Source organism: Misgurnus anguillicaudatus, chromosome 2, assembly GCF_027580225.2.
Source record: "Misgurnus anguillicaudatus chromosome 2, ASM2758022v2, whole genome shotgun sequence".
Classification (NCBI taxonomy): Eukaryota; Metazoa; Chordata; class Actinopteri; order Cypriniformes; family Cobitidae; genus Misgurnus; species Misgurnus anguillicaudatus.
The window spans coordinates 11,888,758-11,908,809 of NC_073338.2; the positions used below are offsets into that span (position 1 = coordinate 11,888,758).

The 20,052-nt window shown below is 35.7% G+C and overlaps 1 protein-coding gene and 1 long non-coding RNA gene across 2 annotated transcripts in view; both read right to left on the reverse strand.

Moving 5' to 3' along the window:
- LOC129441706 (polymeric immunoglobulin receptor-like) overlaps positions 1 to 15,872 on the reverse strand; it is a 34,617-nt gene extending 18,745 nt beyond the window's left edge. Inside the window, exon 1 of the mRNA XM_073872771.1 lies at positions 15,698 to 15,872. Coding sequence (XP_073728872.1) covers positions 15,698 to 15,755 — 58 coding nt within the window. The 5' untranslated portion in view covers positions 15,756 to 15,872. The remainder of the gene's footprint in view (positions 1 to 15,697) is intronic.
- On the reverse strand, positions 7,800 to 11,036 carry LOC141368385 (uncharacterized). Its single transcript, XR_012371943.1, has 4 exons — positions 10,906 to 11,036; positions 10,728 to 10,810; positions 9,915 to 10,007; positions 7,800 to 8,488 (listed from the first exon to the last, which is right to left on the reverse strand). It is a non-coding gene; the product is annotated as an uncharacterized lncRNA (long non-coding RNA).
- Positions 15,873 to 20,052: the final 4,180 nt, after the last annotated feature.

Consider the following 20,052-nt stretch of genomic DNA (forward strand, 5'->3'; position numbering starts at 1 on the left):
TTTTGTCCTATTTTCAAACCATTGTCGCTTCGGTTTAGGGTTAGATTTGGTGCTTGTGTTATATGTCACTTTAAGTATTTGTCACTTTAAGTATTGGTTTATAAAATAAAAAGATACAATACTTATTCTTTTATATTTTCTAAACTTTAACCAATTGTCGCCTGACGTTGGGGTTAGAGTTTGTTTAGGTAAGGGTGTCATTTTATGTAAATCTAACCCTAAACCGAAGCGACAATGGTAAGAAATTAGGACAAAAAAGTTGAGTAACCAATACGTGACAGCGACACAAACAGAAAGCGTGACATGCACACGCTCAAACGCGGCAAAGCGTGACATTGTCACGCTGGTCCATGCGTGAAATAGTCACGCAATTTCGTGATACTGGGTTGAAAACTGTAATGTGTGTCTGGCAATACTAACTAAAATAAAATTAAATTATAGATTAAATGTCCTTAGTTTTCGTCTTTGTTAATGTCTTTCATAAAGCAAATTACGTTAAGAGTTAAGCTTCAAATTCCTTTCCATGCGTCTCTCACTCGCGCGTCACACACACACATTCGCAAATTAATGACTCATTTAAGTTGATTCCTTACAGGGTGTTGCAAGTAAATGAGTCTTTTGAGTCGATTCTTTACAAATCAAACGGGTCAAACTGTTTGAGTTGGTTCGCGAATCAGTTTAAATGAATTGTTTAGATCGCTTCAAAAACTGAATCGTCTGATGCGGTTTTGCTCGTGTCTAGAAACACGCAGAACATAAAGAGTGTTGGATTACGTGAATATGATTTTACTAATCTTTTAACTAAAAGCAAAGCTTCACACGTGTACCCGCCATTATATACGCGCGACCTTTCATCGTCAGAAACATTTAAACGCGCGCAACCTCCAGAAGCACTGTGTACACGTGACTGAATGAAGAAAGTCCATCTATGATTGACGTCTGATTCGCTGTATACTGTACTGTGTATAATGTAAGTGCTTCTCACAACACACACACACACACACACACACACACACACACACACACACACACACACACGTGACATGAGATTCACACATAAGAAAACATGAGTTTTGTCTAAAATTAGTTGTATTTCATGTAAGTGTAAACTGTCGATGTCCTCAGACCATCTAAGATTTTCTGAGTTAACTTTAATATGCATAACTGAATGCAAAACTGTGTCGGTTAACTTGTCTGATATTTCAGCTATAAGCTGTATACATCAACCTTAAGACACAAGTTAATTTCATAGAAATGCTTGTCTATTCTGTGTTTGTCTAAAGTATTATTTAATATGTACTGTTTGTGTATTTCGCAATTTTACACATATATAGCCTACTGTAGGCCTACGTGCCTTTCAAAAGTTTTCAGACAAAACATGCAAAAATCCTCAGTTTGCTGTGGAGTCAAGAAAAGTCTAAACATTAAAAGATGAATAGACAAAAGTACAGAAATGTCACCTGTTTTAACATGCACAATATTCCAACTCTTAAGGTTGATGTATACAGCTTATAGCTGAAATATCAGACAAGTTAACCGACACAGTTTTGCATTCAGTTATGCATATTAAAGTTAACTCAGAAAATCTTAGATGGTCTGAGGACATCGACAGTTTACACTTACATGAAATACAACTAATTTTAGACAAAACTCATGTTTTCTTATGTTGTGAATCTCATGTCACGTGTGTGTGTGTGTGTGTGTGTGTGTGTGTGTGTGTGTGTGTGTGTGTGTGTGTGTGTGTGTGTATGTGTGTTGTGAGAAGCACTTACATTATACACAGTACAGTATACAGCGAATCAGACGTCAATCATAGATGGACTTTCTTCATTCAGTCACGTGTACACAGTGCTTCTGGAGGTTGCGCGCGTTTAAATGTTTCTGACGATGAAAGGTCGCGCGTATATAATGGTGGGTACACGTGTGAAGCTTTGCTTTTAGTTAAAAGATTAGTAAAATCATATTCACGTAATCCAACACTCTTTATGTTCTGCGTGTTTCTAGACACGCGCAAAACCGCATCAGACGATTCAGTTTTTGAAGCGATCTAAACAATTCATTTAAACTGATTCGCGAACCAATTCAAACAGTTTGACCCGTTTGCTTTGTAAAGAATCGACTCAAAAGACTCATTTACTTGCAACACCCTGTAAGGAATCAACTTAAATGAGTCATTAATTTGCGAATGTGTGTGTGTGACGCGCGAGTGAGAGACGCATGGAAAGGAATTTGAAGCTTAACTCTTAACGTAATTTGCTTTATGAAAGACATTAACAAAGACGAAAACTAAGGACATTTAATCTATAATTTTATTTTATTTTAGTTAGTATTGCCAGACACACATTACAGTTTTAGTTAGTTATCGTTTTTTTTTGTAATGCCTCGTTTTTATTTTTATTTCAGTTAACGACAATGTTTTTCCCCACCTAGTTTTCGTTTTTTCGTTCGTTTTCGTTAACGATTATAACCTTGCTTGCTACTTGAGTATTTTTTTCTTGAGTTACTTGTACTTTTACTTGAGTAAAGTTTTTGTCTACTCTTTCCACCTCTGGTTATTTGTCATGTTCTTTTCTCAGATTGAGCTCCCTGACAATCTGACAGAAATGTCTTCTTGTGGCTCAAAAATGGGTTGAATACATGCGGTTCATGTATGTCTTCTTTAGTCTGTTGGCTCTTTAAGTTTTTTACTGGCACACATCACATCTTACTGTGGAGTGTTAAACTTGAGACTGTTTACATATTTGTGCCCATATGTAAATTTTTTAACTGGTTTTATTTTTGAATGAATATTTTCTAAAATTGTATGACGTTTTTGTTGAGTTATTATCACACAATTCTTTTTCTGACCTTTTTTAATTCTTGCCCCTGACAAATAACCCAAATTACGAAAAAGACTAAAACTAACACTAAAACTAATAAAAACTAAACTAAAACTAAGCATTTTCAAAAAATAAAAACTAAACTAAACTAGCAAACCCACTTTAAAAACTAATTAAAACTAAACTGAATTTGAAAACAAAAAGTCAAAACGAAATAAAAATAAAAACTAATGAAAAATGCAAAACTATAATAACCTTGCTTAATAGTAACACATTCAAAAAGATTAACTGCAATCTGCAAATAAAACAATTATTAAAATTTAAACTAAAATATTGTGTATACTAGACAAAGAACTAGCACTATACAATAAAAAATATTATCCCATATCTACTCAATAAAAGTGTGGCAACAGATTACAAGCAATATCATTAATTAAATTCATCAAATAAAAATTGAGTTAGATTTACCGAGTATGCTCCTTAATATTAACCTATTCAAAACGATAAACTGCGATTTTTTAAATAAAAAAGTTATTTAAGCTTAAACAAAAATTGTGGGTATACAGTAGCACTATACTAATAAATACTACTCAATTACATTATTTTAATTTAACACAATTTAGTTAATATAATTTTATGTATTAACATTATTGAGTATTATTAATTTAATCTGATTTCAGAATGATAACACAAATATTAAAACATTCTTATTTTATTTCAGTCAAGAATCTCATTTTTTTACAGTATAAACAACAAAACTTTACTATTACACAAATATGATAGTTTTAAGACTTTTTAAAAGGTACTGCCAAACACATAGAACACATTTGTATCATTTAAAAACAGGACCAATGCTTAAATACTTGTACACACAGTTCAAAAACTGTATACTATAAAAAAAAACAATTGTAAACAAAGTGTAAACTTCAAAAACTTAACAGCTACACAAATTCATTCCAGTGTAAGCATAAAAAACTGGATTCTGACACAAATATTTTTATATGTAAAAAGAGAGTATACTTGGAAAATTACTTAACCGTCCTTAAGAGAAAAGCTGTCTGACTTTTCTTGAACACGAAAAGTGCCATACAGACCACACAGAAAACATAGTTTTAGGAGAGCAGTTTCGACTTGAGGTATTGTACTCGGTTTGAAAGCTTTAAGGCATCAAGCTCCAGGAAGTTTCTGAAACACCTCAAATGTATACTTAAGATGCTTGGGATAGTGAAGATTTAAGGCATATGTCAATCCAAGGAGGATACAGCAAGCCCTGGGAACGCCTTTGAGGCCTGACAGAACTTTTACTCCATCAATAACAATATCGGCATCCTTCGGGCTGTCACTTGCAGAAGATACCTTGGTTACAATGATTGCCATCACAAGCTGCTCAATTCCAGCCCGTTCTTCATTATCCTGCAACATTAAACAGCAATTAAGTCTTAAAATCTTTGTATTACTTTATAAATTTATACAGCTTTAATACTGAAATAATGCATACATCAAATTCTTTGATGAGGTCTCCTCTGTGTTCGCCAAGGTATTCTGTTAAGCAGCGGATGACTACCTCTCGTGTGACATCAATAGAACATGACTCCTCCTGAAAAAAGTAGTAAAAAAAGTATTAATTCCTCAGAGCTTCTTTAGTGGTTAAAAATATTGGCACACGTGGTGGCAAAATGATGTGCCAAGCATGGTTTCTCCCAAGGTTTTTCTCCACTAGCAATCTTTTTATTACCTGGTCTTAAAGGAATAGTCTACTCATTTTCAATATTAAAATATGTTATTACCTTAACTAAGAATTGTTGATACATCCCTCTATCATCTGTGTGCGCGCACGCAAGCGCCGGAGCGCGCCGCGACACCTCGACAGCACCTAGCCTAGCCCCATTCACCCAATGGTACCAATCAGAGACAAAGCCAGAAGTGACCAAACACATCAACGTTTTTCCCATTTAAGACGAGTAGTTATACGAGCAAGTTTGGTGGTACAAAATAAAACGTAGCGCTTTTCTAAGCGGATTTTAAGCTCACGTAACACACGCTGTTTCTGCATTTCTGATGTTAATCTGGAGTACCTATAGAGTACACTGAAAAAAATGATTCATTGAATTTAATCAATTTTTTTAAGGTAAGCGGTTGCAATCAATTTATTTAAGCTATATTTAAACAAAAAAAATTAGTTGAACTTAATCAATTTTAATTAGTAAGCCTAGTATAAAAAGTTGAATAAATCCAGCCCTATTTAATTATACTACTTTCTCTTACATTATTTATTTATGACTGATGAAAAATTATTAATTGAATATACAAATTTTTTTAAGGTAAGTGGTTGCAATCAATTTATTCTAGCTACATTTAAATACTTTTTTTAAACTACATTTAATATACCACACACACACACGCACACACATATATATATATATATTTATACATATATATATATGTATAAATAAATGGCCCTTAAATGGCTTTGCAAATACACCAAGCAGTAAAATGTAATGCTATTTTTTATTTCATCTAAAGTACAATGTTTAAAAAGTGCTCAACATTACATATTCATCAAATATCAAACAAAAATTTGCATGTGTAAAGAGGCAATGCTAAAACAGCATACAGCAGTTCTGTCAAAAACAATATTGCTGACTTTTCATTTCACATAAGTTAAAACATAAATATTTTCACATGGAAACACAGGTCGTAAATTAATATAGTCTGTATCCAGGGGCGGAGCGGGGGGGTGGCTTTTGGGGCTCGAGCCTCGAATGTTTTGTCAAAAGCCCCGAATCTTTTCAGATCTGTAAAATGAATTCATCCAGGAAGCTAGGTGGCGGCACTCAGCTTTAACTCTCCGGTCCCCCACTCAACTGAAAATGAATAAGAGATGCGTGTTGAAGGCAAAACATCATTCTGAATCTCCCCACAGTAAACGCATTTTCAAAGTGTCTTTATTATTACAGTGCCTTCGTTATTACTGTAAGTGTATATTTATAGTTATGTGATGTAAATACTGTTAAATAGCGTCAACTGATATATTATCTGCAAGGCTAACGTCTAACTTACTGTGGTGCTCTGGTCTAGTCTGCCTCATTGGTCATTGGTAACGTTGTATTTAAAGTACATTTAATAACAGTGAATTAAAACTTTGAAAAAAACTTGCTCATTGTTGCATATATACTTTTTTATAGATGGATATACGATTTATATTTTTAAAGACGTCAGAAGTAAGAAGGTGAGAAAGTATAGTTAGTTAGGTATGTTTTGTCCATATGCATTTGAAATTCGCAATGATTTTACCTCAGAAATACATTGATAGACAGTTATAAAATGTGAATCCCCAATCTCTTACATTAAAATATCCTTATGTGTGATAACTGTCAGTGCAAATAGGAAGAGAGGAGGATGGAGAGAGATCACAGACAGACAGATAGAGAGAAAGAGAGAGAAACGCTTCCATAAGCAGGTGAGAAATTGTTCTGTCACTGAAGTCAAAAATTGTTATTCTTATGTAGCTTTATAGTTACTGGATTAGCCTTCAGCAAACATGTTTGCCTATTTTTGGATAAGAGAAGTTAAAGTATCATTGTCAAAAATTGTTATGTTGCAGTTTCAAAATGACAATACCAGTGTTGGGTAAGTTACTCAAAAAAGTAATTCATTACTAGTTACTAATTACATCTTCAATCATGTAATTAAATTACTTTACAAATTACTCCAAAAAGTATTTAATTATTACTAATTACTTTCTAAATCCTATTTAGTACATGATACAAGGATAGGCTTAAAGGTAGGGTAACAGATTTGATCCTGAAACATTTTTTGTTATGCTGGTTAAAAGTCTCCTCACATCCTGATAGCAATCACTGTGTTAAGTTGTTTAAATGTATTTGTAGAAATTTATGTCATCTGTGAAAGGCGTAGGACCAAAAAATGTTCAACAAATCATAGATTTCGGTCCGAACGGACGTTTCCATTTTTGTCCCTCATACGTAAGCATAATTTGAATGCCCACCGCGCAGCGAGTCCACGCAGACACCATACGTCATCGGTGCGTTCACGTGCGCTCACCTCCTGCCTGTAAACAGTGAGAACAGCAAACTTTTCTGCTGAATTGACAACCTACACAGGAGCCACAAAACTAAAGGCATCTTTTATAACAACAACAGCAAAAACTAACTGGATCAGCAAGAGCAAAAACCCAAATTAACATCTGTAACTTTACTGCTTTACCACGAGATGCAAACAGCTGCAGGACGTAAAGGGTCTGAAAGAGTCGTTGCACAGTTTATTTTGGTAAGGTAGGTACGCGATATGTTTGTATTGAGATGGATTCAGATATTCTACTTTGATGAAACATTGTGTTGCTTATGAAATTTGTGTTCGTTTACGGATTAGCGTAACGATATAGTTATTACGTCTACACAACCGAACGTGTGCTTAAACTAATTCTGATGTAAACCAGTTGTTTGGTTATTTTGGAAGTGTTATTCGACTTTGTACTGCAAAGTTGTCTCACTGCTGAATGAGACATGAGATGTGACCGTCTGATCTGTGCGTGTTCATGTGTTTTTGAAGAGGCGTGACTTTGGATGGTGGTTTGACTTGAGGGTGGGATCGGGATTTCATTGCTAGGCGGCTACCGTTAGCATTTTTCTAAATGTGTTACCCTACCTTTAAAATGGCTCGAAGAAACAGTATATAAAAGTACATTAATTATTCTGGTCCCACTTTATGGTTCATTTCTCTCTATTAATTAACTATTAACTACTTTTGCCTCAAAATAAACAACTACTTTAGTATTAATAAGCAGTAGTTGGAGTATATTAAGTATTTGTAGAAATGGGGAGGGTTAAGGGTGTAGAATAAGGTTTTGCAGAATCAGCCATTAATATGTGCTATTTAAGTAGGCCTACTAAAAAACATCTCAGTAATATTAATGGTAATAATAATCAACCAGTTAATAGTGAGAATTGTAAACTAAAACCATGTTAAATCCACTATTTATTATAGTATACATAATTGTTCTACAGTCCATAGACAGTATTTAGTTACATCAGAAGTAACTGTAATTCGATTACAAGAAAAATAAGAGTAATCCCTTACATTACTTTTTCAAGTAATTAAATTACAGTAACAAATTACTTAGTAACTAGTTACACCCAACACTGGACAATACAGAGAACACTTAGATTAAAAAATAGTTTATAAAGCTGCCGTAAATGGAGAAAAAATATCAACAGGAGACCAAGCTTTGAAACACCTAGACTTGGGCTAAGCCCCCAATGTCTACAATGTCTGGCTCCGCCCCTGTCTGTATCTCTGTAACACCTGGACTAACATTTACGGAACATGTACAATTACAGTATTAAAACATTTTTTAGTGCTTGAATTTTTGGTGAGAGCTTTTCAGAATCCATCTGCATAATAATCTTTTGGACAAATTCAAAGTAATACTTAAGTTCTTTAGGGTATGCCAAATTGAAGGCATAAATTGCACCCATCAACATTGCACAGGCTCGTGCCACAGATTTCAGATGATCAAGAACAATGACTCCATCGACAATGATTGCAACATCGTCATAGTCTCCGACACCACCTCCTTCCTTTTTGATGACACATACGCTCATTGTGATGTTTTCAAGGGTTTGTAGTAAGTCATCTTGTTCACTGTCCTACATTGAAATAAAAATAAGCAATTATTACAGATGGTTTTGATTTATGAAACTACAGGCAAGTGTAATAGGCTTTATGGCCAGCTGCACTACTTCCTGAACTTCAGCCAGCTCCTTGTTTCCTGTCTCACAAACTGATTAATCCAGGTGTGTCTGATTATTGTTGTTGTGACTACTGAGGTCAGGCACACCTGGATTAAACAATTTGTCCAATAATGGCAGACAGGAAACAAGGAGCTGGCTGAAGTTCAGGAAGTAGTGCATCTGAGCATAAAGCCTATTATGATGAAAACTTTGACACCCCATCTCCCATATATGTGCCCTCCATAAATATTGGGACAAAGGCACATTTTGTGTGTTATTTTAGCTGTGTTGTATTTCAGTGACATTTATGTAACGAATATTTTCTTTAAGTGCACACTCTCAGCTTTATTTAAGGGGCCAAAAGTAATGGGACGCTTGAATAAAAAGCTGTTTTATTAACATGAATTTTGTATTTGTTAAAAAATTTCCTCATAAATAAAGCAGCATGTTAAAGGGACACTCCACTTTTTTTGAAAATATGCTCATTGTCAAGCTCCCCTACAGTTAAACATTTCATTTGCTTTTTACCATTTTAGAATCCATTCAGCTTATCTCTGGGTCTGGTGGTACCACTTTTAGCATAACTTGGCATAATCCGTTAAATCTGATTAGATTATTAGCATTGCACTCAAAAATAACCAAAGAGTTTCTATATTTTTTTATTCAGCCATAACAATTTGACTTTGCTTATGTAACAAGGCTGCAGGAGGCGCAATGATATTACGCAGTGCCCGAAAATAGTCCCCTGCTATTTAAAGTTACAAGGGGACTACTTTCAGATGCTGTGTAAAAAGTGCAGTGTCCCTTTAAGGTCTGGGGTTGATTCTAAGAGTGACATTTGCATTTGGTTTTGTGATGTGGTTCAGGGACATTTCCATACAAGTGATAAAGACCATAGTTTCAAAAACCCAACAATCCATTAGAGAGAGAGGGAGCAGAAACATGGTCTGTATAACTTGTATGGAGATATCCCTGAAACACATCATGTGGGTTCACAGCCACCAAATGCAAATGGCACTTTTAGAATCAACCCCAGACCTTAACATACTTCATTTATGAGGAAATTATTTAACAAATACAAAATTCATGTCCACGTCAAAAGCTTTACATATTAAACAACTAATTCAGAAATCCTTTAGCCAAATTGGATGTGAATACTCTCTAAATAAAGATGAGAGTGTGCACTTTAAGAAAAATATTCATAACTGTAACTGATATACATTTTTGTAAACAGCTTATATAACACAAAAAGGGCATCTGTCACAATATTTATGGAAGGCACTGTTTGTATAGGTGTATATTAAAAAATGACCAAAGGTATGGGGGGATACTAAACACTCACCATGAATTCCTTCACCAAGGATCTCTCATCCTCACCAAAATAGAGACACAGAGCTCTTAGGATGGCCTCTCTCTTTATATTGACATCACTTGTCTGTAAATATTAAAGATTTGATTATTAGTTCAGTCTATAAAGAGCTGTCAGGAACTAACTACAAATAAAATCTGACACCTGCTGCTCTGTGATGCGTGTTCAGCTACACTAAATTTATTAATTTGTTTAAGTTGAGGTAAGAACATAGTAAAATATTGAAAAACGGTGGCGTTTTCCTTTAATGTAGAATGAAGAGCAGGAAGGCTTACTATGGTTGTATTTCTTCACAAAAAAACATGTCAAACTAGATAAAGAAGATATTCATATGCTGACTCTTCAGTCTGTGATGTAGCCTATGTTTTATCGTTCACCCTGGGCTCTCACTTGGTGTTTAGAGTTTGTTTAGTTACATGGAAATCCTGCTTTCTAAAGCAAATGAGCGATTGTAGGAGAATGGCTTCAAACAGTGTGAAACTAGATATTTGTGCAATGTGTGCATGTCAAATGATCAAATCTGATGTGCCATATAAACTTGTGCCATATAAACCTGCACATCAATCTAATCACATTATTTAGTGTTCAAGTAAATGCTACAATAGGATTGATCTACTAAAATGACTTCATTCCGACAGAGGGGAAAATGTGTCCATGCAAACGTAGTAAAAAGTGACATTAAAATAACAATGTACAAACTGTTAAGTGTATAGTGCATAGTATGTCATTTAGGACACAGCTTTGGTAAAACCTGAGAGACGTGATATATAAAAAAATCTTCCTTACCTTTTATTGTGGAACTATATGCATAAAGATCCCTCTCAGCAGTGCTTAACGTCGTCTTCAGGCTGCAGGAACTCGGTACAAGCCTGCATAAGCACACAATTTAGTCAAATAATCATGTAACGATAAGTTAGAAAGCTTAAACATTTTTTTAAAGATACAAATGTAATAATTTCCTCACCTTTTGACGTGGAATTAAATGAATAAAGCTGAGTAGTGCTTTATGTTGTCTTCGGGCTACAGGAAACCACAGTAACAGTTAACAGTTATAGGCCTTCATACAGTAAGTCAAAAAACACATTTATAATTGCGTTACATCAAAACCTCCAGTAAAGGCCTTTTTGAGCACATAGTTCAGTCAATAAGTCGCAAATATTTCATAACACGTCGATTTTACATCATGTTAGACAACTTAAACATTTAAAGTTATATATTTAATAATTTTCCTCGCCTTTTGTCGTGGATTGATTAGTAAAGATTCCCCTCAGTAATGCCGTCACCCATGGGAAAATCCAACAAATGCCTTCACGAGCAAACAATTTATTTACAGTGGACAATATTGTACACTACCAGTTTAATCGATATCTTTATAGATATATTTACTACAAAACTTGACTCCAGAAAGCAGAACCCGTCGTCAGTCAGCCTACCGCTCAGAATCAGTCAGAACGGTCTGCCTTGAAACCGGAAATGGCTTTCAATTTCAATATGGCAAATTTAAATTACGTTAAATTTATTCAATATTCGCAATACATATAGCTTAATTCAGCACAAAAAATAAGTTTTTATTACATTTACATTGTTATACAAAACTAAAGTAATTAACGTAAATAAATTTTGTTATTCATGAAATACATTTTAATGAAAATTAAAAGTGACAGACGTTAGCAAACAGTGATACACAAGCAATTTTCATATTAATATTAAATTGCCAGATCGTTCAAAATACAAATACAAAGCTTAACAAATACAAAACGTGCATATAACGTTATTTAAAATTATAAAGTTTACACTTAATTGTAAATGATTGTAATATGCTTATGACTTGCGAATGTAATGCTTATTAAAATGAAATAAACCAGGCTTCTTGACGTATACCGGCTATGTGCTGTGCGACATCCGAAGGACAACAGCACATGCGAAATGCGATAGTGTTTAGTGGTCGTATCTCAATTCCAACAACGGATTGTGTCCCTATGGCTTTCATGTGTTCATTTCTGGACGCAAATACAGAGTACTTGCGTCTGCTGTATACCCAAACCCAGTTCATGTAATCCTTATTGTTAACTTACATTTGAACTAAGTTAATATAAGGCACTGGTTGTAGACTTATGCGACCAAAGATTGCCCGTCAGATTTACCGGAAATGAATTGTATCCAGTTTAACCACTACATTGAGATCACAGCCAGCGGTGATTTTCAGTAGGTCTTGCCGAGATGAGTCTCCGTTGCTCTGGGTACAACATGAGCGATGAGCGCCCGATTGTCTGGAGCTCGTCTCCGAAAACCTTTGAGTAGATTTTAAAATAGAAGATAGCTGATAGCTTCTAACCGCAGATTTGAACTTTAAACACGTAATTTCTCGACTGAAAAGCTCTTAAAACATACAATTGTGTCACAATAACAATAATATATCCTAAATCCTTCAGCTCAGCACTCACAACCTGCATTGCAATCAGAAATGTCTTTTTTTTCAAAACGGCTCATTTTTATTACGTTGGATTTATTCAGTGTTCGCTATATTTGCAGGTACGCATTAATAATAGCTTAATTCTTCAAAAAAAAAAAATTAGTTTTATTTCAGACATTTTTAAATAATTGTAACACAAAATAATTACCAAAAAACATTAAATTAATTTTATCAAATAAAGTTACATATTCAATTTCATAAAATCTACAAACCTACAGAATGACTTTTTACAGTGCATGTTCCCTACACTCCCAGAAGAAAAGATACAAAAGCTGTCACTGGGATGGTACCGTTTAAAAAGGTCCTAATTCGTAACATTTACTGTAGGTACAGATATGCATTCATTTGGTACCAAAATTTACCTTTGAGGTATTAATATGCACACATACCCGTAAACACACATTAGACTTAGTTCTGTCACTTGTGCTTAATATTAATGACGTGGAAACGTCACCTCAGAGCGATGCTATTTCAGACCACTGCCTTGTCTCGAACACTGTACTTATAGATAGGATCGCTCGGTCAACACGCTACCTTTTAGGCAGAACAATAATTTCCACTACTAAAGATAGCTTTATTAGTACTCTCCCAGACCTGTCCCAAATTAAACATTTAGCATATAACCGTAAAGATTTGGAAATTGTAATAGAAACCTTCAACATCTTTGAAATAACACCAAATAACTCAAAGAAATAACACCAGCACCATGGTATGACCATCATACCGCAGTCCTTTAAAAGGCAGCTAGAAAAATGGAGTGAAATTGGAGAAGCACAAGGTTAGAGGCGTGCTCTATAGAAAGAGAGTGTTCAACACTACAGACAGGCTATAAAAACTGTCAGATCTACCTATCTCAGCAAGCGTATAGAAGAAAATCATAATAACCCTCGTTTCCTCTTTAGCACAGAAACTGACTGGAAACAAAGAACAAACAGAAATAGATACTAAACTCTAACACAGTAGTAACGAATTCATGAACTTTTTCACTAACAAAAAATACAGAAAAATATAGAAGCTATGCAAGCAGCCACCAGTCTACCCTATAGTACACTGAACACTAGACTACCACATGAGCATATTGAGTCATTTAAAGCTACTACAATAGAAGAGCTCTCAAAATTAATAAACTCATCCAAATCATCATTGTGTAAATTAGACCGTCCCATGAAACTACTAAAGAGGTATTCACTGTAGTATCAGACCAATTACTAAATATCTTTAACTCGTCACTAGAACTAGGATATGTTCCAACAGCTTTCAAACTGCCAGTTATTAGACCGCTCATTAAAAAACTGCACCTTGACCAGGGAGATCCTAATAACTTTAGACCAATCTCAAATCTCCATTTCTTTCTAAAATATTAGAAAAAGTAGTGGCAAGCCAGCTATGCACATTCTTAGTAAATAATAGTATGCATGAAAAGTTCCAATCAGGATTCAGGCCCCACCATAGCACAGACAGCACTGCTTAGAGTTACAAATGACCTCCTCTTAACACCTGATCATTGTAAAATCTCATTTCTTATATACTAGACTATACTAGACTTTAGTGCAGTCTTTGACACAATAGATCACACAATCTTACTCAATATACTAGAAAACTATATTGGCATCAGTGGTCAGGCGGTAGCCTGGTTTAGATCGTATCTAACAATTCGGTATCATTTTGTTTATGTAAATGTATGTATATGAGGAAGAGTCATATATATTTTAAATCCAATATCAAAACTTAATTTTATAGTCTTGCTTCTAATTCAGTTTGAGAGTTGTTCTTTCTATGTTTCTTGTGTTTTATGTGGTCTGTACTGTTATTCTATTATTGAATTTAATGTTGTGTGTTTCTTTTAATAGTAGGTTTTTATTTTTTACTTGAATTGTTTATTTTACATTATATTTTATTTTTAAGTTGTTTGGCTTTGTCTGTGCAGCCTTTTGTGAGACACTTGCTGTTTTTTAAAAAGTGCTATATAAATAAACGTTGATTTGATTTGTTATCACTTTTTGAATTGGTCACGTGAGCGTTTGGGAGGAAGTTTGATACTGCGGCACCGCCTCTGGCTCCACGGACAATTCCTTCTGCGCATGCCTTGGCTCCAAACTGACGTTTTTACGTACCATGGCGGTGACCGTGGTCGGACATTTTTGGCTTCAATTCATTACAATGGTGGGAGGCGACGTCGCGTCGTCCATCTTTTTTTACGGTCTATGTGTATGACACTTGCAAACGGCCCCTACGCTAATATAATTTTGTTTCTCTCTCACTGTCTCTATTACATGATTACTACGCTCGCTAGTACGATTTAATCTTGTCCACTGTATTTTGCTCCTTATGTTGTCCATAATTTTTTCTGTGATTTCTCCTGCTTTTATTAAGGTAAAGCTGCTTTGAAACAATTAAAATATTGTGAAAAGCGCTATATAAAATAAAAATAAATAAAATAAAATAAATTGAATGCATTCTTTAGGTACAGTACAAACTTTTACTTTTTGAAAGTGTATCACTTTCTGAAAGGGGATCAAGCCCATGACCTTGACCTGTTACAGGCAGCCACCAGTGACTTTAGCTACTGAACTGTTTGATTACCAGAAACGTTACTTTAATCTTTATGTAACCAGAAAAATCTGAATACTAACTTGATGCTTTCAGTGCTGGTGTCATCTTCTATCAGTAGTAGAAAAGAGCCAAACGAAAAAGGAAGAAAAGGGAAGTACAATTACTATTTCCAAAGAGGACATTTTACGTTGTTATATTGTAAACAGAAAATATTTTTATAATACCAGGTTGAACATGGAGATGAAGCTCATCTGTAGTGATGGTTTTTGGTTGTGTACCAGTCTCCACAGCACAATAATACGTCCCATTGTGTTCACCCTTCAAGTTTCTCATAGTGACAGTAAAAAGACTCTGAGCAGGATCATCATTTACTGTCACATCTCCAGCTGTAGTGTTTGTGTATATGCAAATGTTATCGTATTCTGAATACCAGTATTTCTTCTGTTGTGTGTATTTCCTGTCATAATAACATGGGATAGTGACTGATCCTCCACTCTTAACTGAAAGATGTCTTATAGCATTACTGTATGATCCATCACTAAAGCATTCAGTACCTGAACAAACAACACATCAACTATTATTAGCTTAACACTGACACAATAAGTAACAATAGCCTACATGTAACTGTAAGAATATTATATCATCACATGAAATGAAATTATCCACTTGAATGTTCATCTATAGACCTGATCAGTTAACATCAGAAACACTGAACATTGAACAATCTTACCTAAAATGTGGCAAAACCAGATGATGTAGAAATAAGTTGTTTTTCTGTATGCGACCATCTTTCAACTCTCTCGTCCTTTTTCTAAGTTGTGTACTGTGAGTGCAATAACTTCTACACTTCCTTTCCGATAACCTTTTAAGACACAGCAGACAAAATGCTCTCAGAAAATCTAAAATCTAGGAAGGAAAGACAAAAAAGGGAAATAAAATCTGATATACATTCATGAGCTTCTCTATGCGTGGGAAACAGAGGTCAAAAACTTTAAACCACTGTGACATCAAGTTTGATGACTTTACAATAACAACATCTGGCTTTTAATGAAAATATTTTTTATATTTCTATTACTGTATCATATTGGATTACTTAAATGAGTTTATTTCATTTCACTGTGTAATTCCTCTGTATGTCTGCAATGTGTTTGTCTTTCTTCTGCACTGAAAGCTCCTATGACAAAGACAAATCCCCTTTGAGTTTGAATACTTGGCAATAAAGCCCTTTCAGATTCTGTGTATATTTTCTGTCGTAATAACATGGGGAATAAGAACATTCAATACCTGAATAAAACGTACTACTAGAAGTAATCAACAAAGGATAACATATATTTTAATATAAAACTGTAAACATCAACATCCTGACTAAAATAAACCAAAAGCAGTTTAGGGTTTTGAAAAGAGCTGCTTTTTAACCTATTAATCTTGTATCTTGCATTAACTGTGCCAATATTGTATTGTACACTTCCCTTTTTCTTAACATGTAATTTAATCAGACACACTAGACAAAATGCATTTTAGTACATGGGTAGATAACATCTGGCTGCATTCGATAATATTGGAGACTGAAAGCTGAGTCCAGAATGTGTAAAATAAAATTATTAATCAGAGCAGGGTCAACAATAAACCTGCACAGACATTTAAGAGTCTCGAGTCTGCAATGTTTCCGGCAGATCTGCGAATCTGCAGTGTTTCCGGCTCTGACTCGAGAGACAGTTCGCGCGGATCAGCCGGTTACGAGTTGAGAGATTCTCGAGTCAGAGCCGGAAACATTGCAGATTCGCATGTCTCTCGAGTCCGCAATGTTTCCGGCTCTGAGTGAGAATCTTGGGTCAATTCGCGGCTCGCACGGATCCGCAGGTCTCTCGAGTTTGCAATGTTTCCGGCTCTGAGTGAGAATCTCGGGACAATTCGCGCCTCGCGCGGATCAGCAGGTCTCTCGAGTTTGCAATGATTCCGGTTCTGAGTGAGAATCCCGGGTCAGTTCTCACGCAGATCAGACGGTTACGAGTGGATGTGTAGAACGAGCGAAGTCTCATTAATAATGTTGAAAGAGGTTTGTATGTGTGGTGGCGCTGTTTATGGCTTTACATTGAATTGTAGTAGGACTCAACTGATCCGGGTTAATGATACTAGAGACTCGCGACTCATGAGTTAATTTAAAGATCCGGGTGAAAGATCCGAGTGAGTCACGACTCAAACAGGTCTAGAGCCAAGTACTTCTGCTGCAGCATCCACTTGACAAAAACTGCAGGTAAACTATGCCCTTCTGCAAGGCAAACCAAGATGATCACACTAAAACAAATGACCCCAGCCAAACGGATGAGTGTTGATGAGGAGCTGGCTAAAATGATAGCCAGTGACTTTCAGCCATTTTCCATTGTGGAGGACAAAAGTTTTAAAACTTTTGTCCATGCAATAAACCCCACGTAGGTTCTCCCCAGTAGAAAAACCTTGTCCCAAACAATTATTCCAAAACTATATGACAGAAGGTTGAAATGTGGCAAGACAGAGTCAAAAAAGCTTTAGCTGTTTGCCTGACAACTGACTGCTGTACATCCAGAACAACATCTTCATACATGGCTGACACTTGTGATTTTATTGAAAACTTTAAGATGACATCTTGCCTTCTTGACTGTTTTGAGTTTGCTGAGAGACACACTGCAGAAAACCTGTCTGAGGAGCTAAGAGTGGCAAAAGAATGGGAAGCAGATAACAAAGTGGTAAGCTGTGTTACTTATAATGCAGCAAACATAACAAAAGCCTTAAAAATTTTGATGTTGACCCACCTCCCATGTATGGCACACACAATAAACCTTATTATTAAAGATGCACTGAAAGTGGTGAAACCAACTGTAGACAGAGTGAAGGCTATTGTAGAGTTTTTCCACAGAGAAGCTGAAATTCACACAACGCCAGATGGGAATGCCAGAGCTAAAGCCCATACAGAAGTGTACTACCAGGTGGAACTCAACATTTTATATGTTAAAACGCATCCTTGAGTCAAAAGATGCCATTATCTCCACCCTGGCTCTAATCAACGCTCCTGTTGATACTTTAACTCAAGAGGAATGGGTGAAAATTAAAGGGGTCCGCACCATTCTGGAGCCCTTTGAGGAGGTGACTGTGGAGATAAGTGGAGAAAGGTACCTTGAACAATTTTGTTTTTACTTTACTACTATACAGTTAAAGATCACTATTTGTTTTTAACAATGTAATGTGCTGTCACGTTGATTAATTGAAAGTAACACATTAAATTTTGACACCCCTCTAGCTCTAATTGGAGTATTTCACTGTAATGCATAGATGAGTTGAACTCACTGAAAGTCACAGACTAGGCTAGGGGGCTGATTACACTTGGTATTAAGATGTGTTTTCATCGATCGGACCACAAGTGGACGAGAGAGACACATTAAGTTTACACCTGGTATTCAAATCCGTCTCTTTTGTCCACTTTCGACCGCTTCTGTGCTGAATACTATGAGGGGATGGTCTGTGAGACGGTGGGCGAGTCTCTCTGCTGTCATTCAAACCTGAGCCGGAGTAATTATGAGTTTATATGGATGCAAACTAATATTATGTCAGAGTGCACTGCTTGTTTAGCAAGTAAACATGATGCACAGTGTTATGTACATGAGTATGTAAGAGCTTTCTTTTGAATTTTCAGCGCAATTGATGAAATAGGATCGCGCAACTTTTACACGCTTTCAAAACGAAACTACGGAGATCAGCCGCTTAGTTATATCAATGAAAGGCTAAAAATAGCGCTGTTCACCGAATGTTCACGCCAGAAGTCAAAAAAGACGTAAAACTTGTGTTTAATACCTCAGATTAGATAAATGGGCGTAGAGAAGGCTGTCGCGTGTGGCTGTTCGAACGCATTCAACCACATGTGCGTTCCGCACCTCTGGATGTGGTTGAAAGTGGTCGAAAATGGACGAGCTCAAAACGTTTTGAACACCGTTTACACCTGGCAGAAACTAAGAATTTCTGTTTCTTCTTTGAGTTCTGTGGTTACCATCATTCAGAAGAGTGCTGCTTGTTTATAGAAGTGACCCAATGAAAATCTTGATGTGTGTTAATTAACTCAATGAGCAATAACTCTGCATTGCCAGTACTGAGACCAGTCTCTTCTTATTTGCTCATCATAATGTGGTACACTGTAAAAAATCTGTAGAAATTGCAGCTGGGTTGCCAGTAACTTACTGGCAACATTTTGTTCAAAGTTAAATGAACATTAAGTCTTTGTCTTTACAGAGTAAAACTAAAAAACCAGCATCAAGCTAACCATTCTGGGAAACAAAATCTGAAGCAAAAAACAGAAAAAGGTTGATGATGATTTCTGGTTCCCAGAATGCTTTGCATGAGGCTGTTATTGTATAGTTTTATTCTGTAAAGATAAAGACTTGTTAATATTTAAAATTTATTTAACTTTGAACAAACTCTTGCCAGTAAATAACATAAATTTAAATCTACGGCAAACTACTGGCAACCCAGCTGCAATAACATTGTAATTTCTATGGATTTTTTGTACAGTGTACCTAATATGTAAAGAAAAAAGGTAATTTTACATGATTAAATCAGGAAGATTTCATTCAAGAAGTAAGTGTCATGACTGGTTTGCAGGAGTGAGGACGCAAGTGCAGAGTTTGTAGACTGAATAAATAACATTTAATAAATAAACGGAAAACAAAACACGGGAATCAAAATAACAGCAGGTAAGTAAAACACAGGAACAGATGAACAATGAACAGGGTACAAACATGGTAGCAACGACAATGATCTGGCGAAGAGTGTGACACAAACAGAGGTATAAATACACACAGATAATGACACACAGGTGGAATGAATCAGGTGATTATTAACAAATGTCCAGGTGATGACAATATGGAACTAACACAAAACATAACACGGATCCACTGTGACATTAACCCCCCCCCCCCCTTAAAAAGTGGCTTCCAGACACCACAAAACAGAACAAAGTCTGTAAGGGCGACTCAGGGGGAGGAACGGAGGGTTTAGGAGACGACGCCGGGTTAGACCGAACTGTAGACAGGATGAAACCTGACGTCACCAGCCCGGCCA